The sequence below is a fragment of the Natrix helvetica genome (genome assembly GCF_964273705.1).
Source record: "Natrix helvetica genome assembly, chromosome: 2".
Classification (NCBI taxonomy): domain Eukaryota; kingdom Metazoa; phylum Chordata; class Lepidosauria; order Squamata; family Natricidae; genus Natrix; species Natrix helvetica.
The window spans coordinates 238,750,321-238,771,058 of record NC_138552.1 but is presented as its reverse complement, the minus strand read 5'-3'; the positions used below and the strand labels follow the sequence as shown (position 1 = coordinate 238,771,058).

The window sequence follows — 20,738 nt, the reverse complement described above, 5'->3', positions numbered from 1 at the left end:
AGCATTCATGTTATACTATCATGGCATCAAAGTTCTTAGCGATACATAATATTCCAGTTTAAGGCTTAGGTCAGCCTACTCTATCCAGGAAAGTTTTCCCTTGAAGTATAGCTGCCTTCTTGCTAAAAGTTGCAGATGACATAGTTCAATATAACAATAGGATTGCCAAGATAGAGAATGCTATCTCAGCAATAAGGCAACTGCAAATAAATGGCTTTAACAACAACTAAGTTTCAGGCAAATTCTAAGGAATCTGAAGTACAGAATACCAAGCATTTCCAGAACAGATCTTTCAGCTTGCATATTTGTGCCAGAAGCAACAAACAAAATCTCCTATGCAGATACTCAGTTAATTTAGACTATTGCATATCACGATCTTCTTATCTAGCTAGCCTTGAACTAAAGTAAGCCTCCTCTATTCAGCATCCTATGTTCCAGTTGGCAAGTTGAAAGAATTCATTTTTCCTGTTCTTTGAGGGAGTGGAAGGGCACACTATAATGGGTAGGGGATTTCCTTATCTAAACAATGGATGGTTCCTTCCCGTTGCCTGTTAAAAGCTGCTTCACTTATTTCTTCTTAGAAGTCCAACAGCAAGGGCAAAACAAAGGAACCTGTAATATGAAGTAGAGGATGGAAAGGCCATTCCTATGATCATCACATGTGGCAGCTTTTCTAATGTTTTTTTCCACAAATATGTACATTTCAGTCTTGAATGACCTCTGCTTAGGACAAATCCTGAAAAGGCTATTAAGGATCCTATTCTAAATGTTAACCAATGTTCTTAGTAAGAAAATGGCAGCCTGAGGTGAAAATAACAACTACTATTTTGACTTTTACCTTGCTCTTCCTTGTTCTTCCCAGAATTTTTCATGTTTGGGTGTCCGCTGGATTTTCCACTTACAGGCACTTCTTTGAGTTCCTGCTTTACTTCTGCACCCCAGGGAGACACCGCATGCAGTGATCGAAGCTCCTGAAAACCCTTGCTGGAGCTTTTTATATCCTGGAGGAAGTCCTCCGACACCACACATAAGTGGGCTTTCTTTACTTCTTCCATTTTTTTGCTCATTTTGTCAACTTCCTCTGTAAGATTTACATTTGAGAGAGAGGGGAGAGAGAGAAGAAATAGAAAAGGTAAGGCACAATATGTTACCCTTCTTTAGCTGAAACAGCAGAAGACACTAATTTTCAGGGTACAGGAACTTGTAGCTGTCTGTCTATATTCTTGCCAAAACAGAGGTAACATTCAGCAGGTTCTGGACAGTTCTGGAGAACCCGTGGTGGAAATTTTGAGTAGTTTGGAGAATTGGTAAATACCACCTCTGACTGGCCCCGCCTCCCGAGTCCCAGGTGATCATGAGGAAATGGGGATTTTGCAGTATCCTTCCCCTGTCATGCCCACCAAGCCACACCCACCAAGCCACATCCAAAGAGCTGATAGGAAAAACTGCTGAATCCCATCACTGTGCCAGAAGCATCTACAAAGCTAACCCAAAGGTGCTGAATGAATGAGGGCTCTGCTGGACCATATCAGTCTTGTTAATCTAGTATTGTATTCCAAAGGGATGGAGCTTCATCTGCTCAGTTGTAGTTATTTTTCTGATACAGCTCCCTCCCCTTACACAAATACCTGACACTGAGGTCAATTACCATAACCATACACTATATTAAGCATCATCTCAGAGCTTCTAATGCTATAATATCTCCAGAATTCTATTAAATCCTATGTTCTGGTAGTAAATTTATTAGTTATGTATCCATAAAATATCATCAATATTTCAAGCATTCAGACCTATGGGAACAGATGCACAAAATCCCTACTAAATTGAATCTGGCATACATTGTGAATTTAGAAGGTAGATTTAAAACTAGGTAAGAGTAGACTAGATTTCCCAGAAAATGATGCAGTTGGATGGTAGCACTCACCGAACACCTACAAAGTGTATAAAAAAGTACTCTGTTTCATGTTTATTTCCTCAATTTTTAAAAGAGAAATGTAAAAATGTGTTGTGATGCAAGCTTGCATTCACTGAACAGCTTTTTCTCATGCATGAAATCAACATCTTTTCTGTCAAGCAGGAGAGTTAATACCTATCAACACTTCAACTACAGAGATCCACTTAATCTCTCCTCTTTCTAAAAACGTAAGTAAAAGTAAAAACTGCCATTTTCACAGTTCAAGATGCTATCCTTCAATGCTTTCTGCTGACTCCTCAAAGTTCCAAAAGGATTTCTGTATTTCCTTTGTACTTATTAATATCAAATTATATTCTTATTAATACCAAAGGGACTACCATCTACAGCAAGGAGGTGGGTTGAAGGGAGGCATTTTCAGAGGAGACCTCCAATCTTTCGCTCCACAAGCCCACCCTTGGATCACTAAACAGTGTTACAATTGAGAAGTAAAGAAGCAGTAAACTAACAAAAATGAAGTAAAAGCAAGATGGTTAAAAAGATTATTAGTAATATTTACAGGGAAATGTTTGATAAACAATAGACATAGAAGCAAACTAAGATATTACTTAATTGTATCAAATAAAAGCATTCATAATCAGATTATATTTAAGACAGATGAATACTCTTGAGTTCCTTGCATTAGCTGCTAAATTTAATACAATCTCCTCTACTCTTTTAGGCCTCTGTTTAATGTAACACTCTTGCTATTGAGAATGTCCCGGTTAACAGTATCACCATCTACTCACTTTGAGAGCTGATGCACAAGTCAGCTTTATTCACAGTCGCTGTCACCTTTCCCCCAAGTTCTTCAATGGCAGATTTAATTTCATCCTTGGTCTTCGACAATTTCCCAAGGATTACCATATTCATGTTGTTTAATGGTTTATCTAGTCAAGTGAAATCACAAAGCATATGAATATACTATTCAAAGAAAGAAGGAAACGTGAAGATATAAAACTTTACACTTTTACTGCACATATTACCCTGACTTTTTAATATGTCACTTGCAAATCTTAGGATGTTAAATTCTTGAGCCAGTGTTATTTTTTCCATTGCAGAATACAGTTATGCTCAAGAGATTTTTTTTTTGATTCCATGAAAATTACAATGCAAATTTAAATACATGTTTATGCATAATAGATGGGATTTCGTTCATGTTTGATGGGAAGCGGGGGGGGGGGTGTTTGAGAAAAAATGTTCAATGCCTTCCAAAAGAAAATGAGTATTTCCGTTATTATGCTGTAATAAGCAGCAGCTGACAATGTCAGAAAAAGCCTCCCTTTCTCTTCCAACAGAATCCGCCATTCATGCAATTGCCAAGCACCAACTTTATTTAATATGACACCCACGTCTCTGGTATGACAGACAGCCTCTCATTGCAGCTTCCCATTTTTTCTTATCCAGGGCAAGAATGCCACTGTATCATTTTCTGACTTTCTTCTTTTATCTCCCTCCACCTTGTTTAGGATCCTTTTGATTCATTCCAGCTTGCTTTCTTCACTAGAGTGAACTGGCTCCATGCCTATATCTTTCCTTTCCTGAGAATGTTATCCTAGCTCTAGCATTCCTACATACCTCAGCTAGCCCTGACATTTCAACACATCAAATGCTTTTTGTGGAACAGGGTGGGAGGAATAGATAAGTCTCTACTGAGAACTAGTTAAAGCATAGAAAATGGATTGGCTTGTTCCTCCAAAGTCCTTTGTATCACAGTTACAGAAAAATATGCAGTAGTGAAAATGCTTACGGCTAAACTGAATAAACAGCTAATTCAGTATTTCAAAGGGTTAAAAGTACAAAAGTGGGGAAAATCAAACATTAGATCATGCAAGTTGTTGTTCTTATTTCAAATTGCTTTCCCCAAACTGCTATCTTCAACAAATTTTCAGATTACAAATCCCACCATTCCTGGTCTATCTAAAGATCTAAAGACTTTATAGAACAACCAACCTGTTCCTTGCCATCTGTGGGGAACACTAAGAAATAATTTCATGTATGAAGTGTTTGTTTGAAAGTACAATTCTATTAAAATTATATTGTGAATCAAAAACATACTGTTGTAGAAAAGACAGCAAACTTCTTAGTGTTTAAAAGATTTTGGAGAATATATCTGGAAATTAATAGGTAATACCTAGGATATAATTATAATATGTCAAGTGTTCTTATAGTTTTTAAAAATGTTTTAAAAGAGTTGTTAATGATAATGGATTTAAGTATTATTTCTTTTAGCTTTGTTGTATGCTGCTCAAAGTCACTTGTTTGTGAGATAGGGAGCTCTATAATAAAATAGAAGCATATTTAGCATATTATACAAAAGTATGTATAGTGTAGTGTAGTATAACACAGCACAGCATAGTACAGTTAAGAATCATAGGACAATTTGTTCTGAAAGGATAAAGAAAATTACATTATAATTTAGTTCATTCTAATGATAAATAATATTTTTCAGTAGGTACTTATCCCCCCTGTGGGAATAACAACATTTTAATGAAAACTAACATTTCATGTTTTTAATCAAAACAGTTCCCCACAATGACTTCCAGTTAATATACCTGCTGGTGCAGCCGAATTCCCTGTAATAGGATCAGAACCTGCTGAAGGAGGTACAGAATTTGTAGAAGCAGCCTCTGGCAAGAATGCTCTATCTTGCTTTTTAAATTTGAATTTCTTTAGGTAAGGGATCTCTCGTAATTTCTGTTGTGCAGAAGGATGAGGAAAAAAATAATTTAAAAACAGTAATAAAAAAAACTCTCATAAACGAATGCAATGGAAAAAGTAGGCAAATACATTCAGATAAGGTTTAATGTTCACTGTTCCCAAAACTCTCTTCATATCAGAGTGGGCAAACGATAAGTAGCAATTTACAAATATCTGAACAATTTCAAATACATCACCAGATTCCTCCTAACTTAAAATTTCAACTAAAGCTCTAAAAAAAAAGCAACAATAACCTTGCCTTATAGTAAACATCTCTCCACAGAAGAAACTAGATTGCGACAACTGCAAATCACAGTGATTGGGGGGGGGGGGAGGGAAAGAGCCCTCTCTTCAACCTCTTTTCTAGAAAAATGTTGCATTTACATTTATAGTAGTGGAAGGTGGTACTGAATCAACTTAAAAATGATCCTGTAGACTCAAAGTATAAGTGATTTTTTTTTCTTAAAAAGTAACTGGGAAGAACTCATTGCCCCAATTCCCCAGTTCTGCTGTAATTAAAACAATAAACATTTAAGTGGGGTGAGATGATCCAAACTATATCCATCCTTTGGTTTCAATATCCTGAAGCTATGTTGTTGTATCAAATGGTTGTGCCTAATAAGTTGTACTTTTATTCTTTTATAATTAGTAATAAAACTTATACATATTAATTATATTAGAGATAGAGAATATTTGGGCTCCAGCCATTCTGAACTAAAACACTCAGTAGCACCAGCTGCCTCTGCTTTACATAAGTGAAAAGGAGGCCATACATAACTACTCTTCCATTTGTTTGTCCATTTCACTATTTTGCATATCTCCCTAGTTGGAGGATCTCTAAATTGAGGACAAGAAACTTTTTACCAGTTAAGGATTGCACTTTAAAAGAAGATGGAACAAACTTCAGGGGCAACAATGTTAAAACAGTACTTTACTTTCACAGCTTGAGGCATATATTTTGTCTTTTATTTTAGGGAAGGGGAGAGGGGGCACAAGTAAAAAAAACATGTCCCAAATCATGAAGCAACCTGGAGATAGTAGGAGGGCTGTAAAATGGTAGCTGGGAATGCTAAGCTGCAGTCTAATACATCTGGAGGTCACTGATTTTGGGAAAGTTGTGGCTTCCATAGGTATTAACAATATGCTTCTCAAATTTTTCATTTTAAATCCGACATCTATTATAGTGATACCAATTGTGTATTAAATCACAAACCAAATAAGGCCTGTAAACCAATTAAGCACTACTGCATAGTATACTTCATAGTACACTGACAGTTCCCCACCAATATCACTGTATGGCTTTATCCCCCATCAATGCTGTACAACCAACAGCTTCTTGGCTACAGTTCAGAGGCAAAATCATTTTATTTTTTCAGCGAAATTGAGCAAGGCTAGGCTCATCATATCAGGCTCAGGCTTAGCAAGCTGTGTTTTTTTGTAGACAACGGAAGGCAACCTTGGATGATAGATATGCACTTCTTTGGTTTCCCTGTCTTGCTATAACTGGGGGTAGGAGCAGGAGAGTTGAATTCATATCCAACTTCCTTACATAAAAAGGAGAAAGGTCTGAGATGGTGTGAGTGTTTCAAGAGTGTTGGCAGAAGGTCTTCGGCAGAGCGAGAAATGGAAGAAAAGAAAAAGGATAGAAGGGTGGAATTCTTTCTCTTATACAACCTCATAAACAATGTTAATCAATGTGACAACAGGCTTAGCAGGCCTCCCAGCCTACCTTTGGGATTTTCCATTCTTTCCTGTCGGGCGTCTGTGTCTTGGCAACACATTTGGTCCAACCTGTAATATACCCCGTGCAGTAATAGGCATTGCTCTTGAACACAAACTGTCCTTTGCACTCTTCACAGGGAAGCAGAGCTCCATAAACCATCCCATCTGCAACACGGTCCAAAATCTGAAGCAATGAAAAAGCAAAAGAAGTACAGTAAAATGAGTAATGCCCAATGCCACAGAGGCCTTGTTTAGAGAATAGGATGTCAAACAAATATCAACCAGAGCTCTCCTCTAAAATTATAGGAGTCACTCCTCTTTGCCCAGCCTTTATTCACTGACAAGTGGCAGTGTCCAAGAAGCCAACAATAACCTAAGGAACAGTTCCCGGGAATGGACTCATCTGTCCCTCACCTTATTGAGTCTTATTTTCTCTTCTGACTAGGAAGGACAGCCCTGGAACTGGACAAAGAAACCCGAGGGGCTCATTTAGATATCAAACTGGAATTTCTCCCAGCTTGCTTTAAGCAAAATGATGTACAAAACTATATTTCAGAGATAATATATACAGAAGTAAAACAGCCGGTTCATTTTGGTGGCTTCTGCATGTTTTGCATTACAAATATTGTACTATAACCTCCAGCCACGTAGGCATCAAAGAATCCCTGTGAAAGATGCATCCATTTCATGCTGGGGAGTCTTTTAAGAAAAGAACCAAATATAAAACTGTCAGCACATCTATGAAGGGAGACACTTGAAACATGTTATTCAATTCTGGCTACCCTTTCAGCGGGGAGGGAGGGGAGATATTAGAAAATTGCTTCCGTTGTTTTAAAGTGCAGGAAAAGGTAAAAAAAAATGGGAGGGGGGGAAACTGCTGAAATAACTGCCTTTTAAGGAAAGCTTACAACTGTTTTTCTCTTTTCATAATACTGTGTTTCCCTGAAAATAAGACAGGGGCTTATTTTCTTTTGCCCCACGAAATATGGCCTTGGGCTTATTATCAGGGAGGGCTTATGGTTTTGGGGCTGCCGGGTGGCTGCTCCCTTGTGAACTGGCTCCCGAAGAGCCGGGCACAGCCTCAGGGGCGAAGCAGCCATGAGGTAACCATGCTCACAAGCAGCCGCCCGGCAAATCCCCTCTCCAACCAGGCAGAGCGCCATTCACTGACCTAGGTGATATCCCTAAGGTGCCAAGCCATGTGGCACTCTGCCCGTCCCCCAGCTTGGCACATTCGGGATACCCCCTAGGTCAGTGCATGGAGCTCTGCCCGGCTGGAGAGGGGAGCTGCGCGAGTGCCTGTTCCGCCCGCAGCCTCACCAAGTCCTTGCACAGCTCTCCCAGGGCACCACCGCTGCCCGCCGCTGCCCCGCTCCGAGCATAACTTCTAAACTCCAAAACTCAGGGCCAAGTCGTCCAGCATTGGCCGCTCTAGGAGTGCTCTCTATGGTGGGCCAGCTGCTGGAAGACTCCCTGTCCGGAAGACTCTCTGTCCGGCAGCTGTCCCACCATAGAGAGCACTCCTAGAGCAGCCGATGCTGGAAGACTCGCCCCCCCCCCCCCCGCTCCTGCGACTTGGTGCTTTTGGGATAACGCTAGGTCAGTGAGTGGTGCTTTGCCTGGCTGAAGGGGTGGTGGTGGCCGGGGGGGTATTTTCGGGGGTGGGCTTATATTTTTGCCCACGCGAAAAATATGGCAAGGCTTTAGTTTCCGGACAGGTCGTATTTTGGGGGAAACACGGTACTAGCTTTATCACTCAAATTAAACCAAATGGTGAGATATTCATGGCAAAGAAAAAAAAAAGTTCAAACATGCACCAGTAACTACAAAATCCTGAAGTACACAGTGTCACTCATTTGGACAACTTTATGAAGGAATTCCATCTATGAATAGGGGAATGGCATCAACAGCTTGCAAAATTGGATGGCTGTGTATTCTTCCAACTACCAAAGGCTGTATGCATCTCGATATTGTTTGTTGGAAAATCTGGGTACGTGGGTACTACACAATGGTTTGCTTGTGTATTTCTTATAGGCATTCCAATAACTAGTGCTAGAACAGAATCGGAATTAAACTGGCCGTTGGTATAATTCAGCATGGCACTTCTTACCAGAGAAACACCTGTGGTTCATGAAGAGCAGAACCTGTGCTTCAGGTTATAACAGTCTGTAGTCACATGCTAATACTACCCCATATCTGTTTATCATCAGAACTATATGACAAAATGCAGCATTGTTATCAATTACATCATGACCTTCATATTCCAAGAACTTAGTAGAAGCATTTAAATGACTGTTTAATAACCCTTTCCGACTCCTTAATTCTATTCTATTTCTGACTTCCCCATAATTGTTTAAGATACACTTACAGGTAGACCTTGACTTTCAACCACAACTGCGACCAGGGGCTCAGTTGTTGGGCAAGACACTGTGACTGCTTCAGTGATCTACTGCAATCTTGGCACTCCCAACTGTGGATAAGCAACCATGTGGGTCATTAAACAGACAGCAAAAGAGCTGCCTACCAAAGGAGGGCTGGCAACTCCCCTCCACTGGAGAATGGAGCTGATGCGCTGGGCTGCAGAAGCAAGGCAGGGATCACAAAGATTCCCACTTCATCTCTCCAGCCTAGCACATGAGTTCCCCTTCCCTCCACGTGCGTAAGAGAACTTGTGAACTGGGCTGGAGAGATGAAGCAGGAATCCCAAAGGTCCACACTTCCAATTCTGTAGCCTGGTTTCTGCCCTCAACCCCTGGTGCATGGAGGGGAGGGGAAATCTTTTGGCAGGAAGTAGGAGATTGTGATTTTCCAGCTAGCTTCCTCTTTGAATTTCTGGGGAAGCCAGCAGAGAAGATTGCAAATCACCATCTTGAGACAAGTTCCCATGTGCATACAGGTTGTCAAGGGCAATGGAACATAGCATTTTACGATAACCAGAAATTCTTTAGAGTGTAAAGCACCCTTTCTGAGCTGTCATAACTTTGGACAGTCATTAAATGTCCGTATGTTAAAAACTACCTATATTGGCAACAGACTGCCTTTAAGATGCCACCCTTGCTTCCTAATACTCTTTATCAAAACCATTAAAACCCACCCTAGAAAGTTAAATTTCATTAGACGTAATCCTTACTTGCCAATCGGGGTAAGGAGCTCAATTGCTACGTGATGCTGTCATAAGGTATAATATCATGTGACCACGCTGACTTAGGACAGCAATTCTGGCAGATTTTGTTGCCTTTATTAGGTGAATCATGTGGAGTCACAACATCCCACAATCACAGGACTGCCATTTGTCAGTTTTTCTAATGACTAATGTTTGTCAGAAGCTGGCAGTGAAGGTCCCAAAAGACAATCAAGTAACCATGAAGCTATTGCGACAGCTACAACTATGAGGAGCCGTCATTCGCATTCGGCGCTGCTGCAACTCTGAATAATCGCTGAATGAATGGATGTTAAATTCTACTTGTGTTAATAGGACCAAGTCATGTTTCTCTGACTGCTTTTACCTTATTAATGAAATGTATATAAGGCCACCCCACTTCATGATAACTCTGGGCAGCATGGAATACTAAAACAAAGGAAGATGAATGATGCATGTTTAAAATAGAATGAAATATCCAACAGAAGAGAGGGACAACCTAAGAGGATACAACATAGTCCTGTAAGAGCCTTGCTACCCATCCTAGGCCAAGGCCTTAGGCAAAACAAGTTTTTAAGCATCTCTTGAAGGAGATCTTTGAAGGCTGCATGCATTCATCTCACTTCAATTAAATTTGCACGAGCATTAATATTTAGAAAAAGCTCAATGTGGATATGTATTACTAATAGTAAAACAGAATAATAGATGGAAATGATATATTAAATTTGATTAACTTTGAGAGGCAAAAGGATATTGTTTATATATTAAGAAAAAAATTAAACTAAGCGGGATAACATGGAACAAAAATAAGATGGCTGAAATGTAAAATGGAAATATGATGTAAAATGTAATATGCATAATAGAAGATGTAGAGGGGGGGGGGCAAACCAGGACAACACTTTGTTCATAAAAGAAGTTAAAATATGTAATAAAAAATAAATAAAAAACTTTGTTTAAAAAAGAAGCAGCTTAATGTCTGTGTATATGTGTGTTCAAATAGATAAATAAATACAAACTCTTTTTCTTCTTTCTCTTTCCTCATTTCCACACAAAATGTCAAATAAAATGGAGCTCAACTCACAGCAGCTTCCCCAGAAGGAACTTCTTGCTTGTTGGCTATCAGGAGCTCCTTCAAGTCATTGGTAGAACAGGCTTTCTTCAACTCATCTTTGATATTCCAAATCAGTTCTGTCTGATCCTGTAGGTAAAAAAAAATGTGCAAAGTATCACATTTAAGATTTCTTTCCAACACCTTTCTACTAAGAATAATAAGAGGCATGGGTGACAGGCTTACAGAACAGACTAAGTTTATATAATTCAGTGCCGTTGTTTGTATCCCTACATGAATATTATTTGGATGATGGTTCAAGAAACAGGATGTAAGAAATTGCTTTTAGATATTTGGAATAACCAGAAGGTTATTTCAGGCTATCACTTTCTCACTGCGACTTGACTTGCAGTTAAGCCAAGCTACCAAAATATGAGACTGATTCTAAATGAAAGTTGGTAACACTGTCAGCTCCTTCAGCATTACCACATTCCACTTACTTCAAGCATTCTTCAGGGCCAAATCATATTCAGAACGGTGACAATGCAGAAGAGAGCAGTCTCCATCAAGAAGTCGAATTGCTCTCAGGGTATTTTGATTTCATCATCCAAAGGTGCTTTAAATGAAACTAATTAGTCATAGCAAAACAAACCTTTAGCAGCTTTTCTTGTTTTGATAATTTCTCTTTCTTGGGTTTCTTTTTTGAGATTACATTTGCATCCACCTCATCTCCTTTTCTCTTTCTGAAAAGAAATAATACATAGTGTGCTAAGGAGAGTTATTTGATGTTATTTCCTCTATTTCTTTTAACATATATAAGATTAATTCGGTATACAGTTGAGTGATTGTACACAGTGAGTTTATATAGTGTATATACACAAATATGCAAAGACACAAAGATACCAACCTTTCTTTTAGAAGCTTAGGATGGTATAGTTTGCCTTTCTTTCTGCTTTTCCCAATCCTGAACCAGAACTTACCCTACATTGGCTGTCAGTTTATGTTCAATACAAGTATCCATAGCATTTCATTAAGGAACAGAGATTACATAGAAAAGTTGACTAGTACAAATGCACTGCAGAAACCCTGAACACCAGAAAAAGGAAACAGATCACCTATATAACATCTTCCAACAAAATGGGTAAACATTCAATTTTTATCGAAAAGTGTGTGACCACTCAACCCACTACAAAACAATCAACACAAGCTATGAAAAGGATAACATTAGCATACATCAAAAACATCTCAGAAACAACAGACTATTACAGTCACAAATCATCACTTTACCACAATAAAGTCCTCCAAAATTTCTTAAATAAGCCAAAAAATCCAATAGCCCAAGAAGACAAAAACAGGAGTGGTTTGCAATGTACAATATAAGGACTGTAACAGCCACTATGTGGATAGACAGGCAGAAGAACAGCACAGCACATCCATAAACATCAACTAACATTCAGAGAATCCAATGAAAGCTCCTTAATTTCATAACACATAGGGTAGACTCATAGTTTCAACTGGGAAACTGTAAGCATGCTAATAAATCAAGAAGAATAAAAAAATGCTAGGGAATTTCTGAAAGCTTTGCATTCAGACAAATCAGCCATCAGTAGAGATAAACTATATTCACCCACCATTCAAAAGGCACAATAAAAACACTACAAATATTAGAGCACATCCTCTCCAGCAGCCTACAATCAGACCATCATTGTGGGGTATGAGCAAGACTAGTTTCTGTTGAATTGGACATCTTGTCAATGTTTATATTTTGGATGTACTTGGATAACAGGTTGATGCAAACAATGAAGGAATAACTTGATGCCGATCCCCCAAAACAGATATTAGATTACTGTCCTTCAAAGAAGCCGCAGCAAATTGAACCACACTGTGGTTTGTAAAACAATATTTTATGGTTTAGAAAATTGTGAAATTCAGCTAACCCTTATGTAACCACAAACCTCCCCTTTCATTTCTAACAAGGGATTTTTTTTTTTACACATTCTTTTTTCTTCTTCTGTTAGGCAAGATCCTATCGGTAAAACTGATGGAAACTAGGTCCAGAAAGTGACATCTATCTTTCAGTGTTTCAACCATTACAATAGCAAACTTCCCATCCTGGTCAAAAATTATACAGTGGTGGTGTCAGTACTAAAAGCTTTTCAATTTTGCAAAAACTAACAAGATCTAGATTTGAGTCTGGGGCCAGATTTTGCATCGAAAGCAATCAACATTTTAAGAATTATCTGCCCCTTTGGACCTCCATTTCAGCCTGCAATGTGCTGGGCAAGGCCTGCGGAGCTCCATTTTGGCTTGCAATGTGCCAGGCGAGGCCTGTGCAGGCCTAAAAGAAGCTGCAGAGGGGTGCATGCGGCTGAGAGGCTTCTTCTGAGGAGACAGCTTGCTAGATCTTTGCACCAGTGATCCAGCATGGTAAGTTGGGGGGGGGGGGAGGAATTGTGGGGAGCATAAGGTATTTCAGTGGGTTGGGGAGGCCTGGGATGGTCTTAGGCAGGTGGCCTGTTCCATCATAGGCTCCCCCATGGCCTTTCCCACCCTGAAATACCTCATGTGCACTTAACCAGCCTCGCATTGGATTAGAGAATGCGTAGGCGAAAGGAGAGAGTGATTCCATTCAAGGTACGAGATTCACTCCCACGAATCCTTGCGTTACGAATGGAATGAGCACGCTCCATTACATTCATAACTCAAAGACTACCTGTATCTCTGCCACTTATGTGGTGTGTGTGTGTGTGTGTGTGTGTGTGTATTGGTGTTAATATTTTGTTTTTATTGCAGCAATCCTGAAATAACTCAAACAACTGCTATTAAATCTCCTGTATGGAGTCATTTTGAAAAAAATCAAAATGGGAAATTCAATAGCATGAGGATTTGGAATTAAATGATTCTAAGGAAAACATTCCCTTCAGAATCGCCTTCATTCTAGTCTTTGCTCAGTGACTGCCATTATTTTCACTTTCAATTCTCTATAAAAATTGGTACATGATCTCCAGTCTCTTAAGTGCCAGTGCAATGGCTTTGTGGAAAGATGCAAGACTTAAGCATTCACAAACGAGCCCCACCCACCACCCAGGCCATTACAACACGAAACAACAATGGACACACAGCCAGCACCAATCAACCAATCATGATACAACCACACAACCAATCATTCCACTTACTGAAACAAAGCCAGCACTCCACACCCCACCACCAAGATTTATAGAAAGACGGTAGCTCCGATCACACTTTAAGCCCAAAACCCAGCCTGAAGATGGTGAGTGAGACCTCGCTGAAACCTTGCCAAGACAATCTCAATCTTACACAGGAAAAGACCTGAATACAACAAGACCAGCATATATGTATGTATGTATGTAAGTTCCTGTTTGTACTGTATTGTGTAAATGTAGCGCACGTCTAAGTTCTGTGTGTGTGTATTTTTTATGTTTGTAAATAAAAATAAAAAAATAAAAAAGAAGTATCTGTCATACAATGTTCAAAATCAAATAGCATGATATGCACCTTTTTGGCATCTTCTACATACCCTTCAGTCTTGACAGAGGGCAGTTGCTTCTTTAGAGTTTCTTTGTCTTCTGCCTTTAGCTGCTCAAAGCCCTGGATCTGAGAGGCATTAAAGGTAGGAAGAAAACCCAGATCTGTTCTGCGACTACTGAAACAGGCAAGATGGTACCAATTGTCTATCATCCCCAGCTGTGGCTTCTCAGCAAGCACCATTTTCTTTGAGATTCTAATCTGACCCTGGGTAGACAGGAAGAGAAATTAGAAATAAACTCACAAACAAAGTTAACCAATTGCCTACTAAGGTTTCAAGCCAGAAATTTAATATTATTTATTTTATTGTATTAATAATAATTCAGAATAATGTAGTTGGGGTTTTCTTTACTGTTTCTGAAAGTTAAAATCAGTGTTTCCAAAAAACACATTAATAAGAACTTTATTTCTGAAATAAAAGTGGGATGAGTCCAGAGGTGGGTTTCTGCTGGTTCGCCTGGATCGGGCAAACCGGTAGTGGCGGCGGTGGGAGACTCCACCCACCCACCTGGATGCTTTTGCGCATGCGCAGAAGAGTCGCGCGAGTGAGTGATCCAGTGGTAAAATAAATTGAAACTTACCACTGGATGATCGCTATTCTTGAACATAAACAGATTCTATCATTCCCAAATAAATTGTTTATAATTTTTCTCTTTTACTTACACACACACACACACCTCTCTATTCTTTGTTTCTTTAAACTGAATAGATTGCCAACAGACGGATGGATAGATACTATGTGTTACTATAAAGACCAAAAATTACCCTCTTTCCCTGAAAATAAGCCCTCCCCAAAATATTGCAACACAGCAGCAGCCATGAGGTGACCACGGTCGCCGCCTCCTACAGCTGAAAAATAATAAGACCGCCCCAAAATAAGACCAAGCGCTTATTTCGGGAATCAAAAGAAAATAAGACCGTCTTATTTTCGGGGAAACACAGTAGAAGGACAAAATTACTTCAGGAATAAGACAGAACTATTAAAATTTCAAGATTTCAGATCACAATATTTCTTCAATGTCAAAGCTTTTAGTTTAGCACTATTTAAGCCATTACATTTAATTTTTAAACAAATTAAATCTAGACCACATAAAATTTCAATTTCTGATCTTGTCTCTTCAATTATTATATAATCATAAATGAATTCAATTAATGTGTTATTCAAGGGACCATATTTAGACCATAATCTAAGATTTAAAGACAAAAATTAAACTTGGGAAGTCTTAAAAATAACCAGAAATCCTCTGATTTGGAGAAATGCTTTCCAGCTTTGCAGACTAGCACATGGAGGGAGGGAATGGTTCAGCACAAGTGGCGGCCAAGCACATATGTAGCTCCATTTGCGCAAGCGGCAGCAGAAAACACATGCATGCACTCTCCCGCTACTTACGTAAGGGGGGATATATGCATATTCGCCCATCGCTTTGGGTGCCCTGGTTTTAAACAGCTCATGGCTTGGTAGTGAGCTGTGGCCTGGGGGGGTTGGGGATCACTGCTTTAGAAAACATTTCTGCCATTAAAAACAGTGTTTGTGTATCTTTGTGTGAATGTTTACATCCTTATACACAGAGAGCTACCCATGTTTACCTTTTCTATCTTTTGTTCACAACCTTTGCAAGTACTTCTATTGGATTTTGCATATTCTGCTGCAAAATCATTTAAACTTTTTTCACTTTTGCCACGTTCGCCACCTCCTTCTTGGCCACCACCTTTGCCTGAAAAAAAAAGAGGAAAGGAATAATTTTTAGGTTCTAATTTTAAAAAATCCCCTGGGACAACAGAAATAAGATACATAAATCAGTTAGATTTGCTCAGGAATAAATACAGACTTTTTAAGACTAGTCTAAGAGAGAGAAATTTTTGGTTGCAGTTAATGTTTTCTAGAACATGCAAGAGTGACCCCAGAGAGTGAGAGCAATAGTAATTCATTGAAACTTACTTCTAAAGAATCTCTTAAGCAATTATATTTTGGAGACCTTCTAACATTTTGATGAAGTCTGCTCTCAGCATAAAAATGACAGGCTCCTAAACCTGCTCAAGTCAATGGTTCACCCAACAGTCTTTCCCCTTTTTATCATCAGTGAATAGCTTACCTGTTGCAGCTCCTCCACTTTCTATGTGTTTTTTAATTTTTTCCTGATCATCCCAACGGAGTTCTGCGAAGCCATCCAGATCAGCATGGGATAGCAGCTGAACTCGTTTCCAGAAGCAAGAATAGTGGTGCCAATGAGGTACTTTGCCATCAAACATAGGGGACTGAAAAGAAAGAATGGGGGGAAGAATCTCAGGCATGAAAACTGATACAACTGAATTGGGTTAAGAAGTAGTGCCCATACAGTACAATTAGAATCCAGACAAAAAGTATTTATTAATAAGAGTCACAGTTCCATACACCTTCCTATTTCATACATTTTTCCAGTTTTGCAGATGCTTTGTTTGGGTACAGTCAAATGGAGTGAGGTCAGCTCCAGCCCTCCTGACCTGTAAGAGCTTAAAGATCTGGCTTAGCCAGTTGCCTTGGAGCACCAACAGATGGGCTTCATGTTTTGGGTGGTTGATTGAATAACAACAGCTTCCTGCCTCTTTCCCTCTTATCATATTCTCCCCCCCCCCCCATCTTTTTAGCTGGGTTGATTTTATAGTATTGTATTTATATTATTATAAATTATATAGTTTTATTTTTTAATATTGTAAACCACCGAGAGTTACTGTGTGGCAAGATGGGCGGCTAATACATTTTATAAATAAGCAACTTATGCCCATCTATGAGTACTGTTTTCGTTTCTATAACATCCCATATGCAGTTATTATCAATAGTGATTATCAATTCAGATTTCTATAACATCCAGAAGTAATTGTGATTCTTTTATTCCTTTTGCTTCCTTCTGCTCAGGCTTTAATAAGAATTTGGAGATGTAACACTACTTACACAGAACTAAAGTGTTTGTTTTAAAAATTTGAGCTACAATGAGATACTGGTTAAAAATCTGATTTTTCCCAACCAGCCTCTTCCCAACCATTGCAATGACAAAGAAATCTAATTTAAGTCGGAGTGGTCTTGCAGAATCCAAACTAGCTTCTTATGGCCTTTACATGGAGAACCTCCTCACAATGGATTACACTTAGGTCAATCATATAGTCCTTCAGAGGATAAAGCATGTGCAATATCAACTGGAGATCAGTAGGCACTTTAACAACAACAGAACCTGGATCCCAAGGTTCCCAGAACCAAAGGCACACATTGTAACATCTTGCCATTCACTTTATTTCTGGGTACATATTCAAAAAAACCTTGGCTCATGCATTTGAAAAATCAAAACCATCACTCACATAATACGGCACCATAATTTTTTATAGGGATCTATGGAATTCATGCTATTCATCTATCTTGGAACAGCATCCTAGACAGACAGATCTTTGGTATATACATTTTTAACTTTCTGATTACAATGACAGTATCTGCAATATCGTGTCCATTTTTTTTGTGGCAGCAATTAGGACGCAACCATCAAATAGAGCAGGGGTGTCAAACCCAAGGCTCCGGGCCTGCATCTGGCCAGTGGGGTGCTTCGATCTGGCCCGCAGAGCTACCATGGAAACAGCAAAGGACTGGCCCATGGTGTCTTTGGCAGAAAAAAACGAAACGTGGGAGGGCCGCAGGTAGCTCTCCCAAGCTCCATTTTCGCTGGCAGAGGGTTGCAGGAGGCCGTCACAGCTGAAAATGGTGCTCAGGAGCCCATTTTCGCTAGCAGACTGCTCAGGCCACCACAGGCACATCGACATAAGTGATATAGAGCTGGCCACGCCCCCAAGGTCAAACACAACCCTGAGGCGGCCCTCAATGAAATTGAGTTTGACACCCCTAAAATAGAGTATCGCTGATTACCAAATATTTAGTTTTATATACTTTTATATATTATTGTGTATGGATCATTGCTGAACTTTCAGATTAAGAGTACAAGGCATTTAGGGGAAGAAGCCTCTGAATCATAAATATCAATATATATCAAAGTGTAATCTAATTTGGCACTCACAGTTTTCCCTTTCAAAAACATTTAATAAAAAACAAAAACGATAAAGCAAAACATTTCATAACAATGAAACAATGAAAAAGTAAAATGGAAGCTAAAATGGAATGAAGTTGTCTATTACAGTATTGTTGCTAATAGATTTACATTACTACAGATTTAGTTAAACCAGAAATGTATTAAACAGTACTGTAATAAATAATAATAGTTACTAGGCAACTGTACAAGTAATCCAGCAAAATGGTTCTGTGATCATCAATTTTCCCCATATAAATTGTTGTTTCCACTGTTACCAAGTTTGTTTGCTTATTTCTTTCATAATGCAGTCTTCATTACAGAATGTCATTAACCAGTGAATGGTTGTTCCATTTCGGGGCAGGTTTGGTTTTTTTTGTACTTGAGATGCTAAGGGCCTACAAAATAACTCAGCATGCACAATTATATCCAGCAGTAGTTTTCTGTAGCAAAGTTCATCTACCTGCCAAGAATAAGAAACTTAATCATCTCGCTGTTCCCCTGCTAGTACATCTAAAGCTGCTTGCTCTCTGCCTGACCTACTTTCTAGGTAAGAAGTTATGAACAAAATGCCTTTGCATGCTCCTCAGAGAATGGAATATAGTACACATTCCACAACAATAGGTTTGAAGACATCACACCATATACTGGTAGTATCATTATTATTCCATTTATTTGATTTCACCCTATTGCAATTAAGCTGCCTTTAGTGAGCTACAAATTGTCAGGATTACCAATTACATTATTTTATTATTATGTCAAATGGAGTCAAATCCACAGGTTTATTGCAAAAATAGTAAACTACCGAGAGATGGAAGGATGCAGAATTGCTTGGCTAAACAAACTCCTCACTCAATAGATCTGCCTATATACTGTTCTTGGCAACACATCAGACTAGAGTCAAAACTGTATGCTTGAAGACTATGCCCCACTGAAGAATGTAGCATTCAAATTCAGATTCCAAAGTACAGATTGAAAAATATGATTGCAGAGCATGACTATTTTAACAAAGTAACAGTTGTCCTAAATTCTAGGCTTTAAAATCCCCTCCAACTCAAAGATAACAATTCCATATGTTAGCCCCGTCCAATTTATGATTGTTCCAACTAGACTAGGCATCAGGATCAAGAAATTTGCTAATCCTAAGGAAAAGCCTCATTACATTCAAAGTTGTGTAAACATTTATTCGGAACTGTGCACTTCTGAACAAACCTTTAGGAGGGTTGTATTGTAAAATTGTATGGTGAAAATGTGCGAAATAGTGAAAAAACAGGATATTGGACTTGGTTGTGATTAAAAAAGATGATATCCCCCGCCCACTGCAGGACGAGCAGCTAAACCCCGGGGTCCTAATGGGATAACGTGGGAACTACTGTCAGCTCAAATTTCCCCACCTAGACGTAAAACCCCCAAAGAACTTCCTCCTCAGTGAAAAGCTAAGAGACATGCAGTTTAAGGCGACCGGATCATAAAATGATTTCAACTGGCATCTTTGGAAGATCCCCGCAAGAAGGGAAGCTATGAAAGGGAAAGGGCGGTTCCTCCTGCGCTGCGCTCCGCATCCTTCAGCTGCCTTGACCCATTGGGTGGCGCATAGCAAAACGGAATCGAACCGATCCAGGGGATCAGGCGCAAAGGCAGCGGCGGGAGGGTAACAGATGCATCGAGGGGCGGCCACAAAGACGATTGATCGCTCGCTTCTGCAGGCAACGTGGCGCTCCCGGGCCTGGGTGGCCTAGGGTGAAAGCCTTGCAGAGCTTGGCATAGACTCTTAAGCCTGCTTAGAGGGAAGGTAGAGTCCCTACCTGCACCATGATGGCCAGGCGGAGCGAATCCTTGGCGATGTTTTCCTTGCATTTCTTGCAGGAAGCCCGCCCGCTCTTGGCGTACTCGGCCCGGTATAGCTTCTCCGCGGGCTCCGCCATAGCTACCCCTCGACGCCCCCCCGGGAACGCTTCCCGCTGAGTCTCGAGAAAGAGGCGGCAATTTCTGCTCTGCAGCTGCAACGGCGGCGGCGCCAAGAATGTGCCGAGCGCAGAGCGCGTGATCCCGCCCGCTGCGAGAGCCTCAGCTTCAGCGATTGATTAGCCGAGCCTCACGGTCGAGCCCTTCGAAGGCAGCCCGAGGCGATGGATCCGTCTGAAGAGAGCGAGGCTCCAGCGGAGGGTGGGGGACGGACGGACGGACAGCCCCGGTGCCTGATAGGAAAACCACGCGGTCGGGAATCACGTGCTCAGGGGTCTTTCCTCTCTGCTCCCCGTTACGCCTCCCACTCGGGGGCTGGGACTCGCTTGTAATTTGTCAGATCCCCTGGAATTTCCCTGCCACCGCGGTCGAGGGCTAGCAGCAGGAACTAGAACTGAGTTGGCCTCTCCATAAGCATGTGCATTCTTTGATTTTGGGGGACCTGAAGTAACAGTTTGCCATTAATTTTTTCTTGGGTTTCTTTTTAAATTCCTGTATAGCCTATAGCTCTAGCATCTTCTGGTGATACAATACAATACAATAGCAGAGTTGGAAGGGACCTTGGAGGTCTTCTAGTCCAAGCCCCTGCCGCTTAGGCAGGAAACCTACACCACTTCAGACAAA

General features: G+C 40.0%; 1 protein-coding gene across 1 annotated transcript in view; it reads right to left on the bottom strand.

The window, feature by feature from the left end:
• Window positions 1-20,310, bottom strand: part of PARP1 (poly(ADP-ribose) polymerase 1) — a 46,681-nt gene extending 26,371 nt beyond the window's left edge. The window contains exons 1-10 of the mRNA XM_081944219.1: window positions 19,955-20,310; window positions 16,200-16,362; window positions 15,694-15,821; window positions 14,099-14,313; window positions 11,213-11,303; window positions 10,594-10,710; window positions 6,381-6,557; window positions 4,507-4,648; window positions 2,701-2,841; window positions 839-1,081 (exon numbers count right to left, since the gene is read on the bottom strand). Of these exons, the coding sequence (XP_081800345.1) occupies window positions 839-1,081; window positions 2,701-2,841; window positions 4,507-4,648; window positions 6,381-6,557; window positions 10,594-10,710; window positions 11,213-11,303; window positions 14,099-14,313; window positions 15,694-15,821; window positions 16,200-16,362; window positions 19,955-20,074 (1,537 nt within the window). The 5' untranslated portion in view covers window positions 20,075-20,310. The remainder of the gene's footprint in view (window positions 1-838; window positions 1,082-2,700; window positions 2,842-4,506; window positions 4,649-6,380; window positions 6,558-10,593; window positions 10,711-11,212; window positions 11,304-14,098; window positions 14,314-15,693; window positions 15,822-16,199; window positions 16,363-19,954) is intronic.
• Between the last annotated feature and the right edge of the window lie 428 nt (window positions 20,311-20,738).